Here is a 26849-nt window from a genome sequence, read left to right on the forward strand (position 1 = left end):
AAGCAGACTTCAGAGAATTTTTCCTCAAATAGATTGTAAATGCTGGAGGTATAATGAGGAAAACTAGTAGCAACTGGGAACATGTTTTTGGGAATGTAAAGAGTTGGCAAATTTTTTAAATCCTCACAGGGTACTTTGTCAGAAATGCTTAGGGAGCAAATTACTGGAAACAATGAAAAGATTATTTTCTGCTGAGATATAGAGAATTCATTGCTTAGACACACACATTAAGCTCTTATTGAGTTTAGTGCTATTGAAAGCAAAAAAAAAAAAATCACTAGAAAATAAATCTAAGTTAAGTACTGCATGTTTTAATGAGATAGAAAATGGAAGGAGCGAAGTACATAGAAATAAAATGAATCTGTGGGAACAATACTTGCAGACATTTTTAATGTTCACGAAGACGAGCAAAATTTCAGCTATGGCTGGACTTCAGCAATTTATGTAATGCGGGGGTGAATGACACTTGTTTAAGTAATACACATGTATAATGCATGAAAGTAAAAAAAAAAATACATGTAATGGTTTCTTTTATTTCCATTAATGTATGTGTACCCATGTCTTTACTCAATATATATGAAATTAATAAATGTTTTTTTAAAAAGGAAGTACTGACCATATTCTACATCATCTGCATGCACTATATCAATAAGAGGTACCACAGTAAAGACAACCCATCCTATGGAATAATGACAAACACGTGAGGCTGTAAGGAACTTTCTACCTTCTGTCTGATGGGTGATGTATGAGTGCCATGTCTTCCTGACAGTCCTGCAACATAGGCTGCAGCTCCTCCTGGGGTGAAGGGGTCAGAGTGGCAGTGGACTGGTGACTATATGAGACCGCAGCTGGGGAGGATGCTGCCCCACGTAAAGGTGGTGTAGGACCTCGGTCTTCATCATCTTCATCTTCTTCTTCTTCCAGTTCATCTCTTTGAAGATACATCCTTGTTGGAAGCAATGGGCAGGGCATTTCATGATCATAACTACAAAGAAACAAACAAAAAACATACTGGTATTTGCACAAAATTTCCACAAAGGTTACAGCAGCCTAAGAAATATTTAGCCAACAAATGCACTAAATTAAGTGAATGTTGTTAGATCAGTTTCTGGCATAGATATACCTGAGCTAAATGTATAAGGGTCACCTTCATTATCCTGAATTGCATGCACTCAAATAATCTTATGGTCGATGTACTTCTGCGAAAAGTCAGAATGCTGAATTCCAGTATACCTGGCATAAACACTGAACCTCAAAACTCCCTACAGCTCTGAACCTAGGAACAAGCATTAACATGGGTCCAGAAGGGGCTGAGATTGGTCAGTTGGGCATGTCGGTGTTCAGCATTCCATCACTGTAGGATGTAGATGTAGGACATGTATGACATCGGGATGTAGGACATCTTGCAGGTAGACTCAAGCAAATGTGATTCAGGATAATGATGCTAAACTCTCTCTCTCTTTATATATATATATATATATATATATATATATATATATATATATATATATATATATATATATATATATAGATATACATCTATATAAAATGTAAAACTGCTTATTTCTGTTCAAAATACAAACCATTTAAAGTACTATATAATGCTAAATGTGCAAGATTTAAAAAAGCAACAACGCTGGGAGCTGCTGTAGCAACTAACAATGATATGCAGTGAGCCTTCCTATTTACTCTTCTTTAGTATGATTTTTAATCACCTCGCTAAATGGAAAACAGAAACATAGCATTCGACGAGCTTCATGAATTCAGTCTACATTAGTTCTCCACATAAAGCATACAATGCATGCTGGGTTCAGTGGGTATTACTTTCCAAGGCTACTTTAGCGACTCCTTCACCCCACGACACCTACATGTCTGTCCTCCATTTCCCATTACCTGACCAAGTTACAACAAATACAGATGGATATACCAACTTACTTTTCTCTGTCTAGAATGGAATAGAAAAAGGGTCATTAACAAAGGAGGAGTTCTCAAATTAGCTGTAAAAGTAAGTTAAATACATCATTTATATATTGTCCTAAGAGGAATTCATTAACATTCATGACAAATCCCCTAACTAATTCTCCTAACTGACTGAACTACAGAAATGTATCCTTGAGCACTGTGGCCCCAAAGAAGGACCTAGACCTAAACACATTGTCCAACTAAAAAAGTATTTAAAGATGACCAACTGGCTCCTTTGAAAATGTCATCCAAAGTAGCCTTATGGAAAAAGGTTGCTGAAGCAGCCAGAACCCTGGTGGAATGAACACTGGGTAGCCACAATAAATCCTTTCCATTCTTTTTGCAAAAAAAAAAAGAAATACAGCTTGATAACAACAGGGCCAAATGAAGCTTTGCCACCATTTATCCAACCTACTGCTGGGGAACAAAGAAAACAAACAACAGATTATGTTCTTTAACATCTTTATGCCTGTCCATACAATACTATTGATGTCTGTGGGTATCTATCATGTCCAGCAAGAGTTTGGCCTGTTTGAAGTACTTTATAGACAACACGGAAGCTCACCTTTTTTTCTAAGGTTCAACCTGGCAGTGACCATAGGCATAAACAATACGTTAAACCTCAATGAGATCCTTTTTCCTGTGAACAGCTAGACAAAGAGGATGGCTGTACAATGCCTGCAGTACAGAAATCATTCTGGCTGAAGTCACAGCTACTAAGAAAAACTACCATACTGCAAACTTACACTGGTGGTGGCTGCCACATAAGAAGGATGACAGTCAGGCTTCAAATAAAAACACAGAGTCCATGCAGAAATGGATCAAATGGACCCCGCAGGAATGCCTTGCAGACTTTAGCAGAAGCTAAAGACAAATTTTACCAGGTATAAAACTCACATATGGCACATGGGTGCTTTTCGGCTGATGATTAGCTGAGCCACAAGTCAAAAATTCTTGACAAACATTGAAGAACTTGAGTAAAAGGAGCACAGAATGGACTGGCTTTATGCTATGTAGTCCATAATTTTCCTTAACATATTTTCTAAGTAGCGGGTCTCTGAGAAGATAAGAAGATATACAACATCCTCCTTGAGAAACTCTGGTTTGTCAAAGTCAAAGTAAACTTTATTGTCATTAAAAACTACACACGTGTAGCCCAAACAGAATTTTACGCATCAGCTCAATTCCTGAGATTACAAAGGAAAGTGAAACAACACATACAAGTAGAGGAATAAACACAACTAACAAATACAATACTACTATTAATACATGCAAGAAAGAGTCGAGACATTTACCAACATACATAAACAAGAATACCCTCCCGAGTTAAATTAACTACCCTGTGTAGTCTATATGTGGTTATGCTGGGAAGAGGAGCTCCCAGGAGCACATGGATTCAGGTATACTCTCCATGATGGATGAAACAAGAAATATTCCCACAGAGGTAGCCTTAGAGCATGATATGAGTTTTTATCTGCATCTTCTACAGCACTAGAGACTACACTGTCTGTACCAATACAGAACAATTAAAATTACCCTAGCCCTGTGGAACCTTACCTTCTGTATGAAGTGACAGTAAACACTTCATCAGTGTTGCAGCCTGTGATTTGTGATCCAGTACTGCCCATACCTGTCCTTCATGTACATCTTCCAAGTCAGTATGAAGGTATGGCATCCATTCCCATCATGGTATTAGAGACCCAAAAGATTTGGAGAAATTAAAAAAGGTATAATTATAAATGTGTGCCACATGATAGCTTCCCAGTTCTGTTGGCATATTTTACACACTGTGTAATTCATGCCAAGTGCTGACAATAATAGTAATTATAAGATGCCTAGCCACGTGCACCTTTAAGTAGCACATTACAGTTTCTGCCACCATTTTCGAGCAGTTACTAGTGCTTAGCTAACTGAGCAGGCCCGTATATGATAACTTGGGGTAAATTTACATCCACCCATAGACTAGCCTTAAAGGTAATCAAGACAGTACTTTGAAGTTAGAGGTTAGTTATTCCATAAGATGGAAATAACAATGAGTTAGAAACCTATCCCACTAGTAAGTCCTGTTTGTTTGTTGGGGAGCTTTAAGTCCTTAGTGTGGGTGTTTGTACGTCCATTATTTTTGCAAGGAAATAGGAGCCATACAGGACAGGGTATTTTTGGTCTCACAAAACAAGACACAGTATGAGCCAGTAGGCTTTCACATACAAGGAGAGTTACACTAACCTATTGGGACAGTATAAGGATTTAAGGCCTTTAACTTTCTTGGTTAGATCTCTCTGGGAACTTACCACTGGAGCAATATACCTGGATTTGTACAGGGGGTACTGTACTTAATGATGGTTCGGTAACAGAAGTATACAGCAGTATGATAACTTCCTAGGATCTTGAGGATATATTCTCTTGGAAATTAACTTGGTCTGACAGAAGGCTTTCTTAAATGCAGTGGAAACGATGACTGAATGATAAACAGATAGAGTGTGCCCATTTAAGTGTCCAGGTCTCTTATAACAGCATCTATCTGAAAATAAATTCCTTTTGTAATGTACAAAGGGAAAGCTTTTTTTTTTTTGCCAAATGCTACTATGGTGCAATTTTTAACATTTAACATGATGCTGCTTTCAGACACCAGGTATATACATATCCAAGCCCTTGCTGGAGCTGTTTTGATATAACAGGATAACAATAGTACCCAACTAACAGGTCATGCAAACCTGGCCAAACAGACTTCTGGGACATTGGCTTGAATATCTGCAAAACAAATGCTGAAGAAAGTAAGGACCAGCTAAGAACACTGAGGGACCCCACAAGTCAGAATTTAAGTTTAGAGAGGGTACCAGAAATTTTCAAAACTAGGGATCTGTTGGATGGCTAATTTGCAACCTTTCAATGCTGGGAATTAAGTTTATGCAACTTTTCAATAATAATAGCGATGAGATGATATCAAACATCTTATCTAAGTCTAAATAAGCAGCAGGAACTGCCCACAGCCTCTGTAACCTTTTCGTGGAAGTCTACTAGGTTTAGGAGACAGGAGCTACCCTTCCTAATACGGAACTGACTGGGGTCTATATCAGTTAGGTTGCCTATGCCTCCATTTATAAACTCTGCTATAATACATTCTATTCATTTAAATATAAGTCTAGTAGTGAGGCTGATGGGTATATAATTACCAAGGTCCATACATGGGCCACCCTTGTGCGGAGGGGTCACACTGGATGTTCTAGGCATCAGAAAGAAAACCCTGTGTATAGGCTGATGCTGAATGGATTAAACAGAGGTTTTGAAACTGCATACTGGACCCTGAGAATACAGACCAGCATGTGATCAGGCCCCATTAAGGAATTTATTTTAGCATTTGACAGGGATTTTGAGAATTGTTCCAAAGTGATTTTAGGGGAATCTACACTTTCAGGGATAATGGGACAAAATGTTGGATAGTAGGAAAGAGTTAACACTAAATCTGTTAGCAAAGACACTGTCTAAATAAGAGTATTTGATATTATGGATGCCTCAGTGAATTGTTGGACATAATTCCTTAATTTCCTGACATAACTGAAAAATGATTGCTAGCTTCCATTAGTATCTGTAGTGACATTAAGCTCATATTCCACTTTGTTTTTTTTTCTAATAATGCCCTTAAATCTCTTGTTGGCATGCTTTAGTGTAGTCGTGAGGTTGGTGATGGGGATTTCTTATACACACACACGTCTTTTGGCTTTTCCCGGTTTGGGGTCGCCACAGTGGAACTCCCGTCCGCTAATGACTGGCAGTAGATTTTTACAGTGCCGAGTTGCCAGCCCGATGTCCAACCTTCAAAGAAGGCACGGCCATTCACACACGCACATACCTGCATATCTTTTACCGTCACTCGACCACGGGGAGGACATGCAGACTCCACACAGTAGGCGCTCCAGCCGAGAATCGAACGGGAGAACCTCTTCCTGTGAGGCAACAATGCTAACCACTGCACCACCGCGGACTGATGGAGATTTCTTACAACTTCTCATTATTTTCGTTTCTGTTGTAGAGTTCATTAATATCAAAATTACATTAGAGAGGCTAATTTCTGAATTTACCATTATATTTAGGGTGATGGGTATTCAGTTTTCTATGTAACTGTTTTTGTGGTAGTAAAAGCCAGATGTGAATGTTTTAGTTCTATTGGATACATTTTTGATGGACTTTTGGGAAATTTGTCTAAGTCTTATACAAGTTGACGTGGTTTTGACACAGAAAACTATCTAAAAGTGGTCTCAATTTGGAGATGGGGTAATACTGCTACATCTGATAGAAAAAAAAATACTGACTTGTGGTTAAATTTAACCAGGGATCGGGAGATGTCTGATGAGGTATAGGTGAGAGATAGGTTCAAGGATATCTGAACTTCTAGTGGGCAGTTTTACAATTTTCTCCAACACATTGATATTAATAAAGTCTAGGAAAAACAGCAAGAAAATAGCCGGTTTGATATGTAATCTCTCAGCTGTTTTAATATAATTTCCACGATTTGTAGAGGATACAGATGGGACTCTACATAAAGCAATATTTTGATTTGGTAAAGGTGATTTGAATCTTTAAGAGCTGTAGACCCTGGGTAATCTGACATGAGGTGATTGTGTTCTAGGAAATACAGATACTCTGCCAGCAGTCACTTTAGAGACCAGAAGGTGTGATAGTTTGTAACCCTGGTACTGCGGAAGTTCTCTGATTGCACTGAAATGTAACTGCACAAATATGAATGTGTTCACATTGCAGGAGGACCACAAGTTCTGGCATCTTTCCATTTATACTTCTAGCATTGAGTACTGTCACCATGATGTTGTTTATAGCTTTCCATGTATACTCCTAGCATTGAGTACTGCCACCATGATGTTGTTTACATCTTTCCATTTATACTTCTAGCATTGAGTACTGCCACCATGATGTTGTTTACATCTTTCCATTTATACTCCTAGCATTGAGTACTGCCACCATGATGTTGTCTACATCTTTCCATTTATATTCCTAGCATTGAGTACTGCCACCATGATGTTGTTTAAATTTGAGTCTCAGTTTGTCATGTTGTAGTGCCCAGTAGAACTTTTCTTTTTTAAGCAGACACATTGAGGGTAACAAAAGCTTTAACCATTATAAGGAAGCCATCTCATACCATGAGAGGTGCGAGCTATCCCTGGTGAAACAGTAAGTCCTACCTGGCACCTCATCTCAGGCTGATGCATACTGATTTCTCTACAGACTGACACCAAAGCCAGTTATCATGTCTTGATATCCAGACATCATTCTGGATTTAAGAAAGCTATTACTCAAGAATAATGTCTTCCGTGCCTCTAACTAATGCACAGTAAGATCCTTCGTTTCTCTCAGCATGTCTGTCTGGATACAGCTTTGCAGGCCATTCACTCTCACATTGGCCAACACTACGTCATAATCATATCTGTATGGTTTACAGGGCTTCAGGGCCTTTGTGACAGCATGGATCTCTGCACCAGGCTAGAACTTTAAAGTCTGTTCTTGTCCAATCTGGTAACTTTAGAATCTGTATGCCTGATTACACAGTCACCTATGACTAACACAGGAACCTGCAAGGAAGCAAACTTACAGGGATTTATGGGTTTACGTCTGCTTTCTTGATAACCCTTTGGTGAAATATGTGGATCTGTACACTGAGTGCACTGGGTCTGCAGTCAGTCTGCATGCACTGGGTCTGCAGTCTATCTAAGTGTACTGGATCTACAGTCTGTCTGAGTGCACTGGATCTACAGTCTGTCTGAGTGCACTGGATCTACAGTCTGTCTGAGTGCACTGGATCTACAGTCTGAGTGCACTGTGAGTAGGCATACATTTCTTATACTTTGATGTCAAGCCTCTGCTCCACAGAGACTCTGCAAACATGAATGTGAACTCTGGACTGCATTCAGAAGTACAGACAAGATATATAATTGAGTGGACAAGATAAGAAGAAGAATGTCTGAAGTGTACCCACATTTTAATAAGGCACTATTGTGCGTGCTCATGACCTGCTTTTCATACAGGACATTTCATTTTACATAAGCATGTGAAAATACTCTGACAAACTATCCCAACAGGACCAGTAGGAAGGTGTGTAACAAAACACCCTTGCTGAGCAAACTGCATGAGCTTATGGGTAAGAATTCACAAATACTTGTGTCAGATGCTAAGCTGGCTATCTCTACCATCTTTCTCCCCCATTTCCATATGGTTAGTAATTATTTTATTTTCAAACTATATTCCCATAGTTTGAACCCTTCTGGCTAATATCTACTGTATACTATATAGTTTTGTGCAATTTACTATTTAGAAATGACACTGCTATGCATAACATCAGATTCTTTAATCATTTCCTGAGTAATACTACTCATCAAACAGTAGGGCAATATAAATCGGCATTATCTTGAGGGTATACATGGAATCAGAAAAGGAAATTAAATGATAAACAAAATGTATTCCTAGATCATGAAATGAGGTGCATTGTCTAATAATTTCCAAAAATGATCCTTCTAATTTTATAGAACTTGAAAGCAAAGACATATTTATTTGTATGCTGGACATCACAAAACTGTTTAGATGTGCTGGGTACAAATAACACCAATTTTCGAATGAATTAGTTGGAAAAATTACACATAAGACAGCTATTAAAAAGTCGTGGCAGTGGTTAACAGGAAAATATAAATGTGACAATGGGTATGTAATTGCCACTTCACTGCAACTGCTTTTGACTGCTAGACTAACACAAAATGTCAATACAATATGTCAAAGCCAACAGGACATTAGCGTGTCAGTAAAATGATGAAGACAGCAGATTATTAAATACAATGAACCACACCAGAGTACTCTAAAATGATCCATTTTTAAAACTGACATATAGTCAAAATGGTGACACATATCCATTTGCAGACTCCCAAGTTTACATAAAAAAAAGCAAACAACCATTTAGCCCTATTGATTGCAAAATGATGCCTTTTAAATCTAACAACCTTTAAAACGTTTAGGTAATCATATCTTTGTAACAGACGATTTTTAAATAAAAGGGTGGAATTTGATCATTAAAAACTGTTGCAGTAGTTATGCTTAATCCATAAAAAGTATACCAATGTTATTAAATTATAATTATTTCCTCATTTCTTATTATTTTAGTGGATATATATGCAGAAGTCCAAATCTGTTCCAGACTAAACATTTTTTCTGTGTACATCTTAAAAGTTTTCTTTTAAAAATGAAAACTATACAGATTTTTTTTTTTTTCCCTATGAGATGTCGGAGTTATTTTATATGTAAATTTTATCTAGTTAAGCATGTCAATTTGTATGTACCTCATATTTTAAATCTTGAGATATTTATCTAGCTGTATCATTTTATCATAATCTGCAAATGCCTTAACAATAACTGTATTAGAATATTATAAAGGTCAAGAAAATCTATGCCTACACGAGTTCAACTGTCAATTAATTTCTCATTTTAGTAATAAGGAACATGCCTTATTCAAACATACCATAAAACATACCACAGGTAGGTTTACTTTTATTATAGACACAATATTGTTAGACAAAATAAATAAATCTGGGTGGCATAACATAATGGATAAAATGGATAAAAAGGAGAAGACATGCATTATTAGTTTGGGAGGGGTTTTTTCACCTGGGCTTAATGAATATTTATGAGGTGTTAGTTATGGTATATTAATGACTATTTACATCCAAGGAGTTTTTAATTTTTTATGGCAGTGATGCTGAACCGGTATACTGATGCATTTTTTCAACGTTATTTGTTAATTTCCTTATACAAATGAACTTGGACTAATATGTCAAGGCATTAAAGAAGTACTGTCGATTATATTGCATGCTGACCCCTTTGTTTTGAATGCTACAGTTTAACCTCATGTCAGATTTTTTTCAATGCAATTCTTTTGAACTTTAAACCCCAGAGTTGATATGATAAACCTGACTATTCCTCTGCCAAACATTTTAAGGCTTTATGAAATGTGTCTGCAAATCATTACTAAATAACTTAATATGGTTCAGCATTGATCACAGTCACAAGATGATAAAACATCTTACAATGTAATTATTGGTTTGATCACTGGTATAGACAAATAGATACCAGACTACAACCCAGTCAATACAGGTCCAGTTTGAGGGGAAAGGAGACAAAACACAGTACCTACTCACATTTTCATCGGGGAGACTGAGGGGCATGGAGACAGAAAACTTAATGGGAGCCACCTGCAAAGGTCAGAGATACATGGCGATAATGTAACTTGTGGAACTGAATGACATCTATGTTCTGCAGATGATGCAAACCCACCACTGGAAAGCTTATGCAGAATGCAATAAGTGGATATGGTTCAAAACAAAATTACCCTGATGACATTCTGTTGACGATGGGGTCATCTTATTTATTTATTTAGCATTTGTTTACTGGGAAAGCTCAACATGGATCATTAGCGTACCCCTTTTGGGGAAGACCCTAGGAGAAAAGCTCCACAAGCTACAGATTACAGAAACTGGAACAAAACAAAACAAAACATAATATTTTATTAACAACTATACTGTGTGTGTGTGTGTGTGTGTGTGTGTGTGTGTGTATTTATAGATATAGATATAGATATACATATATATTTATAGATATATGTGTGTGTGTGTGTGTGTGTGTGTGTGTGTGAGAGAGAGAATATATATAGGACAATTTCTAAGCAAAATCAGCATTAAGAATATTACATAGTTTATAACACGAGAGCTAAATATAGGTGTCAGGAATAAATAAAGGGAAGAAGAAAGAATGGAAGGCAAATCAGATGTATTGTCATTAAGTGTAGACCATACCTCTCAACTGTCCAGATTTTCATACAATATTCACATTTTTGCTTCATATGTTTGGTGTGTTCCTCATAAAATTTCTGCTTTTCTGGTCAATATCTGAGATGATCTGAGGACTGAAGTCACTAAATAATGACATATATTTGAGTTTCAGACTTCATATCCTTCAGAAACTGCATGCTGACTCAAATTATGTTACTCTATCAACTTTTTAAGTTTATAGGAGCAATAATTAACATGTGTCCCTATTTTTGGCCTTTGACCCCCATTATTTCAGGCTTTGCCCAGATTTTTCATGCACTAACTGGTTGAGAGGTATGGTACAAACAGTTGTGGGACTGAGGGTAATCAAGGGGGAAATTATAAGGATAAAAAAGAAGAGAAGTAATGAAGCACGGAAGAGGAAAAAAGGGAAAGTTACTGTTACTTAGGGCTATGACAGGAACATAGCCAAGAGTTATGACTTAGCTTCTGTGTTCATTCAACAATGTATACTGTTGCACAATGCCTACTTGACTCCCACAGTTTAGCAGTAATGTGACAACTGTCTTTTCTTTAACAAGTACTACATCAGAAGGACTCAACTGCTGATTTCCCTCATGTTTTTAAATGTGCAGCTCCGCTTAGCCAGTTTAAGTCTTTTTCTATGACAATTTATTGCTCCATTTAATTATAAATAATAAAAATAACTAACTTCTATAATTACCTCTAAGAGGCACATGTTCAATATAACAGATCTGATAATGCATAACCTACTATGACTGATCGCAGCTTAGGTTAAGTTTTTTAACTAAACATTGTTTAAAAAGAGAACAGATTTCAGTAAAATGATGGTGTGATATCATCAAAAAGAGCTTATCATCATGGAAATACTCACAAAAAATGTTTGAGAGCCTTACTAAGATTTCCAAATATGTATAACTGTCTTAATCTAATAATCCATGTTTCATTTATGTTTTATGTTAAACACTACACGCTCTCGCTATTTCATGCTGCTTATGTTGTTTCTTTGTACTACAGGGTCTAAATGAGTAGGATATATGTATATGCACACATACAAACATACATATATACAAACACACACACACAAATATATAAAATGCAGTGTAAGATCATAATATTTAATATACATTGGTTAAGATTGCTGTGTGGTAGGCTGATAGACTGCAAAGACTGTCAGATTTGTATATCAACACAGTTTATATTTTAAAACAAAAACTGCAGTTGTTAAAAGAAATACTTCATTAGGAATGTATGTTACAGTATTTTATACAGTCCACTTAGAATTAATAACACTGGAGAAATTGGTAGTTTTTTGGGGGATCTATTAACAGTCATTTAATTCAGCCAATCTACAGTAACAAATCATTTCATCATCAGATTTGCCTAACTTTCCTTGTGGCTGTGAAGGCTCAAAAGTTGTTATATTATGTAAGGAGGCAGAAGCTAAATCTCCCTTCATGAATGGTGTGGGCCCCACCTCACCCAAAGTCAATAAGTTATAGACATATATACAAGTATGTGTGTGTGTATGTATATATTATTTTATTTTTATTTTATTTTACATTTGTTGACAGGGCTAGTCCAGCTGGATATATGTCCATTTTCAGTGGAGGCCCGGGGAGAAAAGCTCCAACGATATTACAGATAATTCACAGCAACAGTCAATATAAGGTCAAAAATAATAACACATTGAGTCAGAACATGTGATATACATGCAAGCAGGCATATAAACAGATAGCTATAACTATACGGGTTTAGCAAAATTATCCACTGTTGGAGTCGGAATTAATCATCCTGTAACTATAAAAGCTCTGTTTATCCTTACTCAGCTTTAAACACCATAAGTAAACTGGCAATATCAAACAAGGCCATGTTAGAGCACTTACCTTTCTTCGACAGATAAGCTGAAGTCATCGCCTGTGCTAGTAGTGGGTGGAGGATGTGCAGGGGGTGGTGGCAAAAGGTCTGCCCAATTCATACCTGACTGCTTAGGTAGTTTAGGTGTTCTGGTACCTTTCTTGTGACCTTGACTTCCTAAAAATACATTTAAATAAAAAAATGCTGAAGAAGGGAAACTTCAAGCATACATTTATTATACTTCAGGCACCACGAATACGCTTTCACATATTGAAAATGATGCATTGTAATAAATATTCTAAGAAGAGAAACAAAAAATAGAAAACCTTTTGACAAGTAATTTGCAAGGCAATGGAAACCACTCTTCTTCAGCGAATTATACTCATTAACTTTAACTGTAAAAACTGCATAAAAAGCTACAAAATGCTAAATGCACTTTGCAAGCAAAGTCATTCAAAAATGATGTGCACAAAGCAATTAACCAAATTCCCATCTGAAGTAAATGAACTGAAGACGCCTTCCTTGCATGCTGCAGTCTGCGCTTCGGTTTGCAGAACTTAAAATATATTAAGAAAACAGATGCAATCTGTTCACGTCATGCTGGTATATTAAGTTATCAGGCATATGGAGGATTGTGTGCACCCACTAAAGCGTTTTGCCCTGGCAGAATTACTGGTTTCAATCAGAATGACAGGTGGAGTTAAAAATAATTAGGTAGGGTAATGAAAATAATTACCTAGTAAAAAAGGTGGGAAATGATAAAAAAATCAAAACAGAAAAGATTTCTAGCATGAACTACTGCAAGGAGTTTTTGCAAACGGTGCTGAAGGTTTGATGCAATTACAAGTGGTGAAACATATTTATTCAAACCATGAAATCTGTCTAATAACAGAGGTGTCAGGACTTCATAAGACTCTACAGACTACCCAGCCTGCAAGTTAGCAATATGGTGCCCTTACAGTTCAGTAACAAGAACACATCTTACAAAATTCTGATACAGCTTCTCTTGTTGTGTAGTTTTTTGTTTCCTCAAACTATGGACTAATTTAAAACCTGAAATCTAAACCTAGGTGCACTTAAAACTAGTCATGCAGAAGGTTTAACTGCACATGCAAATGCAAGATGCTTTATCTGTAGACTCTTAAACGGCAACTGTGTTTAAGCTTTCTTTTCCCAAAGCATATCTCCCCCCCTACAAAATGAGACCTACACACTACCACATATAAACATGAATGACTCAGCTGCTTCTTCCCTTCTGTGGCATTTATGTTTATTAAAGTTTCTCAGTGCAAAGCAGATGTTTGGCTTGGATAAAATAACATAATAATCTTTGCTGCATATCAAAAAATAACTTGCATATCTACAGCTATGAAAGGGATACCTGGCTTACAAATAGTGTAAAAGTATAATGGGATACTAAATGCCAGCCTTCAAACATGAACAAGACAGACCACTGAAAACAATGCCAGTAGTCCAGCTATGAACCACAGGCATAGCTTCAGAATATTAAGGTATACTCAGCACTTTTAATCTAAGCCATTCAAAAGACTTTTTTCAAACACCTTTACTGAATCATCACTTGTGACACTGGCAAATTTACATTCATATAAAAGTAATCAAACTATATTAACATAAATATTATACTTCACATATATTGCTACATATATAATCTAAGCAATATTACATAAATTATTCAATTCCTGATTTTTTTTAAACAAGAAATATCTTCATTAAACCATCACTTACTACATAGGCAAGCATACATTTATATAAATGACAACACACCACACCAACACAATCCTAGTGGCAAGCATTTTACATCACAAACCATACTGACACATTCCTAGTTGCACAACTTTATACATCACTTATAATCAAACCAATCTTTCTCACTCAAATTTGCGTAGCTCATTTAAGTCCTACTGCTTTTCAGACTTCATTTCTCCCTTGTATGTATTGTTTCCACGACTCCCAGTTTTCCCTATGTAGTTTGCACCTACACTTTTGTAAAGATTTTAATTCCAGTTGTTTTATCTCCTTTACTATATTCACAACTTCTAGTGTAAGCTGGTTTAGATTTTAATTTCCATTTTCTAGTAATGCTTTTTTTGTCAGCCACTTTTATCAGACACCACAAGGTCTTATGTCTAGGCAATTCTGATTCTGTATCATAGCTCAGAAAAATCATCTCCCTCGTCAGACCAATCTGCCCACCAGAATCTCTGAATGTACACCCTGCAGGGAATCCTTAAAATCTGCCAACTCACCACACTCCGAGAAAATATGTTCCCAATTACCTATTTCTTACCCTTCACATCAGCAATATTTACTGTCTACGTAAGGAACAATTATCTGGAGTCTATTTGGGGTATAAAAATATCGGTCTATATGACAGTATCGAATGGACTAAATAGCGAATGCTATTTAGTCGATCCGATACTGTCGAAATGGCCAAATAGTGAAGTTACGGAACATCGAATTTTTTCCCAGGGGAAAAAATTTGGTGGGCTGTCTTCGGGACTTTGCCATTTCTTCCACTATAGTGCGATCTCGGAGTTGGTATATTTAAGGAGGGGGTGGAGGACACAGCCCCCCCCCCACACACTGGGGGGTGTCGGGGGCAAACCCCCCCACTTAAATTTGTGTTTAAATTTTTTTTTTTTTTTACGGAGCAGCGTATTTTTTCCCTGGGAAAAAATTTGCTGTTCCTTTTGTTCGATATTTTGTTGTTTAGATATTATCGGTACGATGAAATAGCATTCGCTATTTTCATTGTACGATAATATAATATAGATGCAAAATATCTATGTAAACATTTCCAGGCAAAAATCCTACATCTTCTAGATTTTGTTGCATATTTGGGTGACAAACATATATCCTCCCATTGTTTCTTTATGAATTGTTTATCCAGTCTCTCTTCCTAATCCTTTCTAACCTCCTCTGATTGATTCCTATATTTATTTACAATATTTTATATGTGCTACTAATTATTTATTTTTTAATGGCAGCTTCTGTTCTAGATTCTATTAGAAACTCTACCAATGCTGGTCTTTCATTTAGGACCCCCCTATTTCTTTCTCTTTGCCTATACTCTGATATCAATCCCTGATAGGGAAGGTAATCTCTAACGTGCAGTCCAAATAAACTCTTGGTGTCTTCCCATTCTATCATCTTTCCCTCCCTATTTATTTGCTCCCAATATCTTGGTTCTTTTGCCAGTTTTCTCCAATAAATTCCTGACCCCTCTTGCCTATTGCCTGTATCCCTAAATTGCACTTATCCCTATCAGCAGAATCTCATTTCTCCATTCCCGTGTTGGTTTTGTTCTTGGAATACTTTCTGCTAATTTATGGATATAATATTCTGCATGATTGTTATTCTCCTTAAAGACCTGCATCCCAAATCCCAGTCTCTCCTTGTTTCTTGAGCTTCCCCCATGTTTCATCATCATCCGCTGACGTCATTTTGTTTTGATCATGCTGATGAAATACTTTCCTTCCAACTCTGATTGTCAGCAACTCCAACTTCTGGCAGTCCTTTCGCCAAATAGTGGTGAGAAGATAAAAAAAGGACCATAACATTACATAACACTAAAAAGGGACAGGTTTTAAATTAAATCATATGCTCCTACTTGGCAGATTCAAAGTGCCCCATAACTATTACTTGTAGATATGACCCATAAACCAGCCATTCAGGTAGCAAACACTTAGTTAGAAAAAGACCAGAAAAAAGGAACAAAAAAAAAAAAACGAGAAGATTTTCTTTTCAACTTAAAGACAAAAAGTGTAATCGGCATCATTAAGCACTGTATATAAACTACAAATTTCCTTTTATTGTTCTCAAATGGAAGCCAAAAAGAACTTATACAAAGCTGGAATATCAACCATACGGAGCAGAATTGCTTCACAATGCTTTACTCACTACAAAACAAAACTAATATACTACTACACCGGCACACACATTAAACTATGTTATTTCAAGATCTCACATCAATTCACACATTCAGTTACACTGCTTCACTCTATAACTTATTTTTAACTAAATATTTTCATTGTAACAGTAAATGTTTTTTTTTTAATCTAATTAATATTCACATTCTTAAAAAATTTAACTATTAGTGAGAATAAACTTGTAGTCAAATAAATACATTTTAATGATTCTTCTGCAGCTTTCATTCAGAGACCCTGATAAAGTAAATTTTAGTGCATATATAAGTTTTTTAAGATACCAGGGCACCTGCACTGCTCTGGAGTCTTAACTCTTGAAGCCAGTTATTAAAAGCAATGAGCTAAAATTGTGCTTAAAACAGTCATCAGATGTGTAAGGATTCCATTACTCCAAATGTACAAAATGCATTTGATCCAAAAATCACATTTCCAACATAACATTTATTTTCTTTTCTTTTGTTCACTCAAGGGAGTTTAGCAAGCATACTGAACACGGTAGACCACATACACTTTCATTTGTCTGAGAAGACTGCTTTAGTTTATGGTCGTGTGATTCCCAAACTGTCTTATGTTATATGTCAGCAATAAATCAATATGGCCATTAATATGCACTATAATGACTGCATCTGCAGCCATTTTGCTAGTGGCATGACAATGAATCACCCACAAAATTTTCTTACCAAATTTTATATATAAGAAAAATCAATGCAAAATACTATCTGTTGTAGAAGGCAGGATTTATAACACAAAGCAAACGCAATCCTTCCTTTGGAAAATGAAATACAAAATACATAGGATTGTCTGCAGTAAAGATTAACCTTGGATATTAATATGCAAGTTGTACCATGTCTCAGTCTAAGGGAAAAGCATTTGGAAGAAACCATCTACATGAAACACAAGGAAGATACCAGAAATAGTACAGTTTGCTTTTGTTTAAACCCCATTCATATTTTTTAGCATTAAATGTGCATTATTATACAATCTAATACTCTTTTGCAGTCAAGAAGCTATTAAATGGCATAATACATGCACATAAAAAAATACTCAAACCTCTTAAAAAGGCAAACATAAAAAAATAGCAACAACGGCAAACGTTTTAAAGAATCACTACTCTTTTTTTCCTAAATACACCAACAGATTAACATGATTAGAATTATTATTTAACACATACATAATTGCATTCCAAATAATCTTACGGAAATGAAATACCTTGCACTGTAGCTTTACAGAAAAGTTTCATATTAAACCAGCAATGCCAAAAGTCACATTCCTAAATACTGTAGTACAAAATCCATTAAAACTATACAGCCCAGTTAATTATATTTTTCTAAGCAAAATATCTGCCATTTTTCTAACTGTCTCTCCAGGATCAGCATAATGTCTCACCATTCCTGCACTCAGCGGGCCCATTTTTTCCTCCATGGAGGCAAGAACCTGGCTACACTGGTCTGTATAAGAAGCTTCCACCCCATTTATTCCTTGAGTGGCAAGCTTCATCCCCCTACTTGTTCTTCCACAGAGTGACAGTGAGCTGCTACTGAACAGGTCAGTCGACAGAAAGTACAGTTTTGTACCCACCATAAATGTAGATGTCCGATAGATATGCAACTGCAGTCATAACATATGGGTTGTCCTGCCTCAGGCAGCCCTCAGTCGGCCGGATTCCAAAGTCTGGGTCCGACGTCGGCTGATGTCGCATTTCTCTCCGACGTCAGAGCGGCTGGAGTATATAAGCATCAGCCGACGCCATTTTCTTCAGTGTTTCTTGCCCCAGATGCCAGGTGCCCTCCAAGGAAGGCTGTAATCAAATTGGAAGACAAAAACAGGATTCCAGACAAATAAGTAAGCAATAAACAGATACACCATAACAGATATCCCCAGCTAAGAGAAACAGGGATAGGAGTGGACCCAAGGCATAGAGGGGTATGGAGTGAGGGAAAATCCGACTGCAGTTGCATATCTATCGGACATCTACATTTATGGTAGGTACAAAACTGTACTATGTCCTTCATGAATGCAACTGCAGTCATAACATATGGGTAGAATACCATAGCTTAGCTGGGGGAGGAGGAATGCTCTAGGAAAGAGATGGTGTGGCAATCAAACCCTGCAGGACTGCCGAAGCAAAGCCTGCTCTGGATCTGGAGTATAAAGGGAGATTGTAGTGTTTGGAGAATGTATGCACGGAGCTCCATGTAGCAGCTTCTAGAATGTCTTTTGTAGGCACCCCTCTTAAGAATGCTGTAGAGGTGGCTATAGCTCTGGTGGAGTGTGGTCTGACATTGGCTGGAACATTCTTCCCATGGAAGGAATAACAAAATCTGATGCAATGTCCAATCCATTTTGAAATAGTCTGTTTTGAAATTGCTTTTCCTTGTACTCCAGGGGCGTAAGCTACAAAAAGTTGATCAGACTTCCTACTGGTCTTGGTTCTGTCCAGGTAGTAGCGAAGTTGTCTGTGAATGTCCAAGGTATGCAACAGTCTTTCCCCTTTGTTCTCAGGATTGGGGAAGAAAGCAGGCAGGTGAATAGCTTGATTTAAAGAAACCCTAGATACCACCTTTGGCATAAAAGTAGGGTTGGTTCTTAAGGAGACCCTGTCTCTGTGAAAGATTATGAATGGTGGTATTGCCATTAGGGCCTGTAGTTCCGAAACCCTTCTTGCTGAGGTAATTGCCAACAGGAAAGCTGTCTTCCATGAGAGAAATTGTAAGTCCACTGAAGCTGCTGGCTCAAACGGAGGTAGAGTCAGTTTTTCTAGGACAAAGTTGAGGTCCCAAGCTGGCACTGGAGCCTTTCTTGGTGGCTTAATGTTCTTGATTCCCCTGAGGAATTGCCTTAACAAAGGATGTGAAAACACAGGCGGATCAGTGTTATATCTAGCTGAAATAGCTGAAGCATGTATCTTTATGTAAGAATATGAGAGTCCATTCTGTAGCATATCTGCCAAATATTCCAGGATGAGTGGGATGTTCAATAATGATGCATCATGTCCCTTGCTGGTATTCCAAATGCTGAATCTCTTCCATTTTGCTAAGTAAACCTTTCTGGTGGATGGTCTTCGAGCTTCTGTTAATATCCGCTGAACTTCCTTGAAGAGAGATAGACTGAGGTTATTCATGGGATCTCCCAGGCTGTTAGCTGCAGCGTCTGAAGGTTTGGATGCACTGTTTTGAAGTTGTGTTGAGTCAAAAGTAGGGGCCATTGGGGAAGGGCCCACTTCTTGTTGTGACATATGCTCCGTAGTAGTGGGTACCAGTGTTGTCTTGGCCAGTCTGGAGCTATTAGGATCCCCTTGGGTCTCTCTGCTTTGATCTTTAGTAATACTGTGGTCATCAGTGGCAGAGGTGGGAATGCATAGATTTTTAGGAAGTTCCAGTTGAATGAAAGAGCATCTATTTTCCAAGCTTGTGGATGGTATGTCCTTGAACAGAATTTTTGTAGATGATGGTTGAGGTGAGAGGCAAATAGGTCTACTTCTGGCCTGCCCCATGTCGAGGTGAGTTGTGTGAAGATTTTCGTATGTAACCTCCACTTGTGGATCTATGAAATTTCTGCTTAGGCTGTCCGCCAGCACATTGTCTTTGCCTGGAACAAACTGGGATTGTAACTGTATGTTTAGGCTCAGTGATTTTTCCCAAAGATTCATTGTCAGTCTGCAAAGGGGGTAAGAATGGGTGCCCCCTTGCTTGTTTATATACCACATCACAGTGGTGTTGTCTGTCCGTATCAGTAAATGGCCTTGCTGAAGTTGTTGTCGAAAGGCCTCGATGGCATGCATTACTGCCAGCATTTCCTTTTGGTTTATATGCAGATGTGTTTCCTTTGGAGACCATTGTCCTTGTATACATCTGCCTTTCATGTGCACCCCCCCATCCAAGGTCTGAGGTGTCTGTGGTCATGGTCTGTGTTATCTGAGGTTTTTTGAATGACATACCTGTGTTTGCCTGGCTTACCGAGGCCCACCATAGGAATTCCTTTTGTAGGCATGGAATGAGCGGTATGGTTGTCTCTAAGTTGTTGCTGTGCTGAGACCATAGGCTTTTTAGGTACCATTGAAGCTTTCTCATGTGTAGTCTTGCTAATGGAACCAGGAGAATGCAGGATGCCATGTAACCCAAGGCCTGTAGGAATCTCCTTGCAGTCATCTGGGTGAGTTTTGCCAAACCTTTGAAATAATGAGTTAACTTCTCTTGCTTGTCTTCTGTCAGGTAAGCCATTTGAGAGGCTGTGTCTAGATTGGCTCCTAAGAAGGTTATTTGCTGGGATGGTTGAAGTCTTGACTTTTGGAAGTTGACTGTGTATCCCAGAGCCTGAAGCAATTGTATGACATAGTTCAAGTTTTTTGTCAAAATCAATTTGTCGTCCGCTTGTATGAGGCAGTCATCCAGGTACGGGTAAATTTGGATCCCCTGGAGCCTGCAATGAGCAATTACTGAAGCCAGGCATTTTGTGAATACTCTGGGTGCAGTAGATAAGCCAAATGGCAATGCTGAGAATTGATAATGCTCTGGCCCTGCAAGAAATCTGAGGTATCTTCTGCAGCTGTGTCTGATAGGGACATGCAGGTATGCCTCCTTGAGGTCCAGAGTAATCAGCCAAGACCCCTTGCCCAGCATGGGAAGGAGTTGCTGTAGAGTCAGCATTTTGAACTTTGGTACTATGAGAAAAGTGTTTAATGCGGACAAATCCAGTATTGGTCTCCATTGAGTTTCTTTACTTGGAACAAGGAACAGTCTTGAGTAAAACCCCTGGCCTTGTTCTTGTTGTGGAACTCTTTCTATTGCTTTGATCTGAGCAAGCAGAGAAATTTGCTTGATAGCCTCTGCCCTCTGGTTTTGTGGTAGGTTTGGCATGCCTTGTTTTCTTGGTAAGGTATGAAAGTGGAACCTGTAACCTTGGTCTATAATGTCCAAAATACATTTGTCCTTTGTCAATCTGTGCCAATTGTCTGAAAACAGAGATAATTTTCCGCCCAAGGGAGCTTCTATTTGCTCCTTGGTCAGCGGACGTAGAGGAAAGTCATTGAGATTGTCCCTGTGGGGCAGGGGAGACCCCTGTGTCACTTCTTTGGTTTGCTGGCTGCCATTGTCGTCCCCTGTAAGGACCTCTGTATTGTCCTCTTCCTCGGCCACGCCTGTTTTTACCCCTTTGAAATCTTTCAGGATTAGGAAAGGACTAGTTTTTTGAAGGCCAATTCCTGCTGAATCTGGGGGGCTGAACCTGGAGGAAATCTTTGACCGTCTGAACTGATTTTGCTTTTTCCTCGATGGACTTTAACACATATTTAGCATTAGCACCAAAAAGCTTGTTCTTTTCCAAGGGTGCATCCAGAAGTTTTGCCTTAACATGATCTGGTAGAGGTTGTTCTTTTAACCATGCATGTCTCTAATGACCTAACTTCCCTGTTGGAAGGCAAGGAATTTTTAGAGGTGGATGCTGAAACACCTTTAGGTCCCTGAGAAATAGTTTCTAAATCAACAGCATGGGCCCTAAATAAATGAGAATGTGTTTCTGGGACCCTGTAATATCTGTCTGGCTTGGCTGGAGCAGGAGGAAGAGTATCAGGGGTAACACTGGAGTCAGAATATAGATCATCCAAAACATCAAGCACAGGAGGAATAGCTAAGGGCCTGTGCTGGGGCTTTTTAAGGAAGGTTCGAAGGCGCTTTCTGGAATCAGAATATTCCTGGCCTTTCCACTTGAAATGTTTCCTCATGGTATGCAGAACTTCCCCAAAAGAAATATCCTCAGGAGGGGAGGCCGAGGGGATGGAATCCTCTGCATCCGAGTCCTCATAGGTCTGGAAGAGCTCTTCCTGGCCATCGGAGTGGACAGAGTCCTCAGAATCTTCATCTGAAGGGATAGGGTCAGAGGGTTCAACCCGTGGCCTCTTATCAGAAGGAGGCTGGGATCCTCTCTCAGGATGGGCCTGTGAACCTCTAATCATGGAAATTAAGTCTGCGGCCATAGTCATGATTTGTGTCTCAGGAGTAGGCTGAGGTAAGGCTTTAGCAGTAAGGTGCTTGGTCTTGCTGGCTGCCTTAGCACATGTGTAGGCCTTAATAGACATGGCCATAGGAGGCCTAGCAACTCCACGTGCAGGAGTGACCTTATCTACAGCAATTGTCTCAGGCATTTCCTCGGTTTCAGTATCCTGAGGAAAATCTATAACTGGCGTCGGAGTGGCATCCGGTATCGGAGTCGTCGGTAATGCGGTGTCTTCGGTTCAGAGCGGTGGAATAACCGTCTCAGGGGGAACCGGAGCACTCGCGGTAGGTTTTGGCGTGGAGTCGGTGGTAGACGCGGGCCGAGGATGTCGGTCCCGGTCTTTTCGTTTCTTGGGAGTCTGCGATGTCGGAAGTTCCGACGGCATTGTATAAGCAAATTTTTCACCGAAAAAGTCTTCAGCGAACTCCGCCCGGCGCCTGAGAGTGCGCTTATTGAAGCGAGCACAGGCAACACAGGCCGAGATGTCGTGGTCTGGGCCAAGGCAAGGAAGACAGTAAGAGTGGAAATCCTTATGAGGTATTTGTTTACCACAAGACAGACAATTGTTAACTTTTTCAGTAATTTCTGACATCGGCTGAGGCAAGAAAAGGTCCCCAACGGGGTACTTAGCTTTTTTGATGACTTCGGATTCAAAGAATACAGGAGCTGACTGACCGGCACTTGCGAACTGCTTCTGCTTTGGGCACCGCGCGGCAAGAAAGACTGAAGAAAATGGCGTCGGCTGATGCTTATATACTCCAGCCGCTCTGATGTCGGAGAGAAATGCGACATCAGCCGACGTCGGACCCAGACTTTGGAATCCGGCCGACTGAGGGCTGCCTGAGGCAGGACAACCCATATGTTATGATTGCAGTTGCATATCTATCGGACATCTACATTTATGGTGGGTACAAAACTGTACTTTCTGTCGACTGACCTGTTCAGTAGCAGCTCACTGTCACTCTGTGGCCGACCGAGGGCTGCCTGAGGCAGGAAAACCCATATGTTATGACTGCAGTTGCATTCTTGAAGGACATCTAGAGATATGCCCTAAAGTATGCACTAGCAGCTTACTTGCTATGCAGTGTTCTAGAAGGCAGATGCACGCTACTGCATGTGCCAAGTCTTCTGTATTCACTTGAGCATTTTATTTGAGCATTTAGCATTCCTGAAGGCATTATCAATTCAGCAAGCTGAGCTACCACCATCTCTTAAGGATCCGCAAGATGGTGTCAGTGATCAACTCCCATCTGTTCCGCCCAGTCACTACAGCATCCATGCCATTAGTTAAACATCAGGGCAAGGCAACAATCTTGCCAAGTGGCAAGGAACAAAAATATAAATTTGCAGGATGCTTTATTTACAATCATGTAAGAGTAGGAAATGTTCCTTTAGGTTTGCATTTGACAGCTCTTTAAAGCACAGAGCTTTGCAACATTTTTATAGGGTTACCACCTGTCCTCACTTGTGAAGGATAGTCCCTACTTGGGAAGTTGTGTCCTGTGATAAAAATGACAAATTTCCTCAGATTTTAAGACAAAAAGTATTTCCTAAGTTTTTTTTTAATAGTTGAATAAAGCAATGATTTTGTATCTGAAACACCTAAATGTACAAACAACTCAAATGCTGCAAGAATGAGATATTACAGTAGAGAGTCAATTATCCAAACATTGATTATCTGAAACATCAATTATCCGAACCAGCCTTTCTAAGTTTTCAGGTAGGAAAATTCATAAAGTCTGAATATGTAAACATTATACATATTCACTTGAGCATTTTATTTGAGCATTTAGCCAGCTCATGTGTAAAAAATATTCTTTACTGTCCACTGGAATTGATGAATGGTTTAAAACTCTATTCTTGCATGCAGAAAAAAAAACAAGATTTTAGAATTTTTTATCTGGCTCAATTATATGTTTGATTATCTGAACAGTTTGATTATTCAAACTACCCTAGGTCCCAATTAGTTTGGATAATCGACTATTGTATTTTGGGGAAAAAAAAATAAGTTCTGTCTTTTGCACTGGCTGTGGGCATGGTTTGTCCTGCAAAATAAAATGTCCCACTTTGGGTATTTTAAAAAAGGTGGCAACCAACATTTTGGGTGCAGACTCGGTCTTGCCTCAATTCCACACCATAAATTACAATCTAGCTGGACTTGTAAATACTAGGAAGGGCAGTAAGCAAGGTCGTTATCTGTCCGCCAGTGTTAGTGTGCTGCTCTTTTCATTTGCACCAGAACTGCATCCCCTACACACTTCCTGTCTGGGAGGAAGGTGGAGTGAGTGTGCACACAGCTAATTCACAGCATAACTACTGCATTACTTAGTATGATCTGCAATAATAAATACCAGCTGCCCTCTCTGAACTGTCTTAAGTGATTCCAGTAACCTGAACATTAGAATGAATACTTAAAAACTGCACTTCCTCTAGGTAACTGGCTTACTCACTAAAGGCATGAATAAGGCAGTGCCCTGCAGAGGGTCTTGCTTTCATTTGGATCAAGTGTACCTTTAGTAACATTCTGTGACACATTAGACCCCTGGTGAAATGTGCAGAAAAGCAGTTAGTGAAATGATGCATGCATCCATTCAGAATCTAATCTAGTAAGGAACATTCCTAAAGACATACAAAGCCACTAAACTTGATCTGAATCTTTATACATGAAAACATTCTTTTGTAGCAAGCAAAATTATCTTTTACAGGTATGTATGTCTGTGTATGTAGATAGATATGTACACACACACACAAACACACACACACACACAGTCAGGGCCGGTGTTAGCATTTTGGGGGCCCCCAGCAAATGTCAAGTTGGGGGCCCCCTAGGCACTTTCAGTCTAAGTATCACCCTGTTACTGCCACCCCTCCTAAGCAACCTTTTATTTCATACTGCAGACTTTTAGAATTAATGCACACAGGCTGACCTGTAGCTACAATGCACTTACATTGCAACAAGCCTGTATACCACACTATGTTGGCCCATCTTACAAAGGGACATTCACAGTTACTTCCATTTAGTTGGAACAATGATACATTACAACAACTCTGTGAACAGGGCTGGACTTATGTGAAATGGCACCTTAGGCACTGTCCAATGTTTCAGCCCCCCTCCCACACACACATCCTGCAGTGCTCCCCACACCATGCACAATACTTTTTTCCCCTTTTTATCACATTTTGCATTACTCTTCATCTTTTTCAAGAAGCTATAACTTGTATACTGTGATGTGCATTTTAAAGTTTTGTTTTCTTTTTATACAGCCTTTTTATCCAGTGATTGCTTGAACAGAAAGTATGATTAAGGAAAGAGATTCAACATTGCTGTTCAGCTTTAGTTTTCCTTACATCCTTTCAACACACCTTTCCTGACCAAGGCAGCACAGTAATAATTTAGGAAATAACTGAATTAAGCTGGTGCCCCCAGAAGCCATAGGGGTTATAGATGATCTGGGCTGCATTTTAGAGCAGTTTCCCAACCTTATAATACTAAACAAAAATCAGTCTTATTTTTTTTCTTTCAAGGAACACCTATGTTGTGTCGAGGCTTAATGTTCAAGGCTGACAGAATATACCTCACAATAAACTAACAAGACAATTGTGAGGATATATAGCCTCAGTTCCTATCTGGGAATATTGCCTGCCTCTCTGACCCCCAAAAAAGAGAATCACTGCCTATGCATCCCTCTGGTGGTAGACTGTGATGAAAGCAATGGCTCAAATTGCCACAGTTATGTATTTCAAATGACTGCTGACATACATATAAATAGCATGCCTCCTCACTCCTCCGCTGTAACCCCCTAAGGCAGCCGCTTGTATATGTGTCTAATGCATGACTGTGAGGAAAGGGTGAAAAATAATGATTACAGTACTGTATTCTTTTTTGCTGCTGGACAGTACACTGCCCCTACACAAGCTATAGTAACCTTTTTCATACACCTCTTGAGGTCTTTAAAACAAGTGAAAAACAATGACAACACTGTCCCCAGTCCAAACACAAGTTATAATGACCTTCTGTGCACACCTCTAAGGTTTGACTATGATGAAAATTAAAGACGTAATAACCACACAACCCCCCCCCACACACACACATACAACCTACAGCAACTTTCTGTACACACAGCGTAGTTGGGCTGGTTTTAGAATGGATGCAGTTGACAGCAGAGGACATTATCAGCTTTATACTAACAGTGTTATATCTCAGCTCTGTTCAGGCAAAAGAGGGTAATCAGGAAATTAATCCATTTTTTTC

General features: G+C 38.7%; 1 protein-coding gene across 3 annotated transcripts in view; it reads right to left on the reverse strand.

Annotated features, from left to right (window-relative positions):
- ROBO1 (roundabout guidance receptor 1) overlaps window positions 1-26849 on the reverse strand; it is a 1916411-nt gene that overhangs the window by 43499 nt on the left and 1846063 nt on the right. For all 3 annotated transcript variants that reach the window (XM_044072442.1, XM_044072441.1, XM_044072443.1), the window contains 2 exons: window positions 12689-12836; window positions 725-985 (listed from right to left, as the gene is read on the reverse strand). In XM_044072442.1, the coding sequence (XP_043928377.1) occupies window positions 725-985; window positions 12689-12836 (409 nt within the window). The remainder of the gene's footprint in view (window positions 1-724; window positions 986-12688; window positions 12837-26849) is intronic.

This window comes from Protopterus annectens, chromosome 5.part0 (assembly GCF_019279795.1).
Source record: "Protopterus annectens isolate FY-2018-M chromosome 5.part0, PAN1.0, whole genome shotgun sequence".
In the NCBI taxonomy this organism is placed as follows: Eukaryota; Metazoa; Chordata; order Ceratodontiformes; family Protopteridae; genus Protopterus; species Protopterus annectens.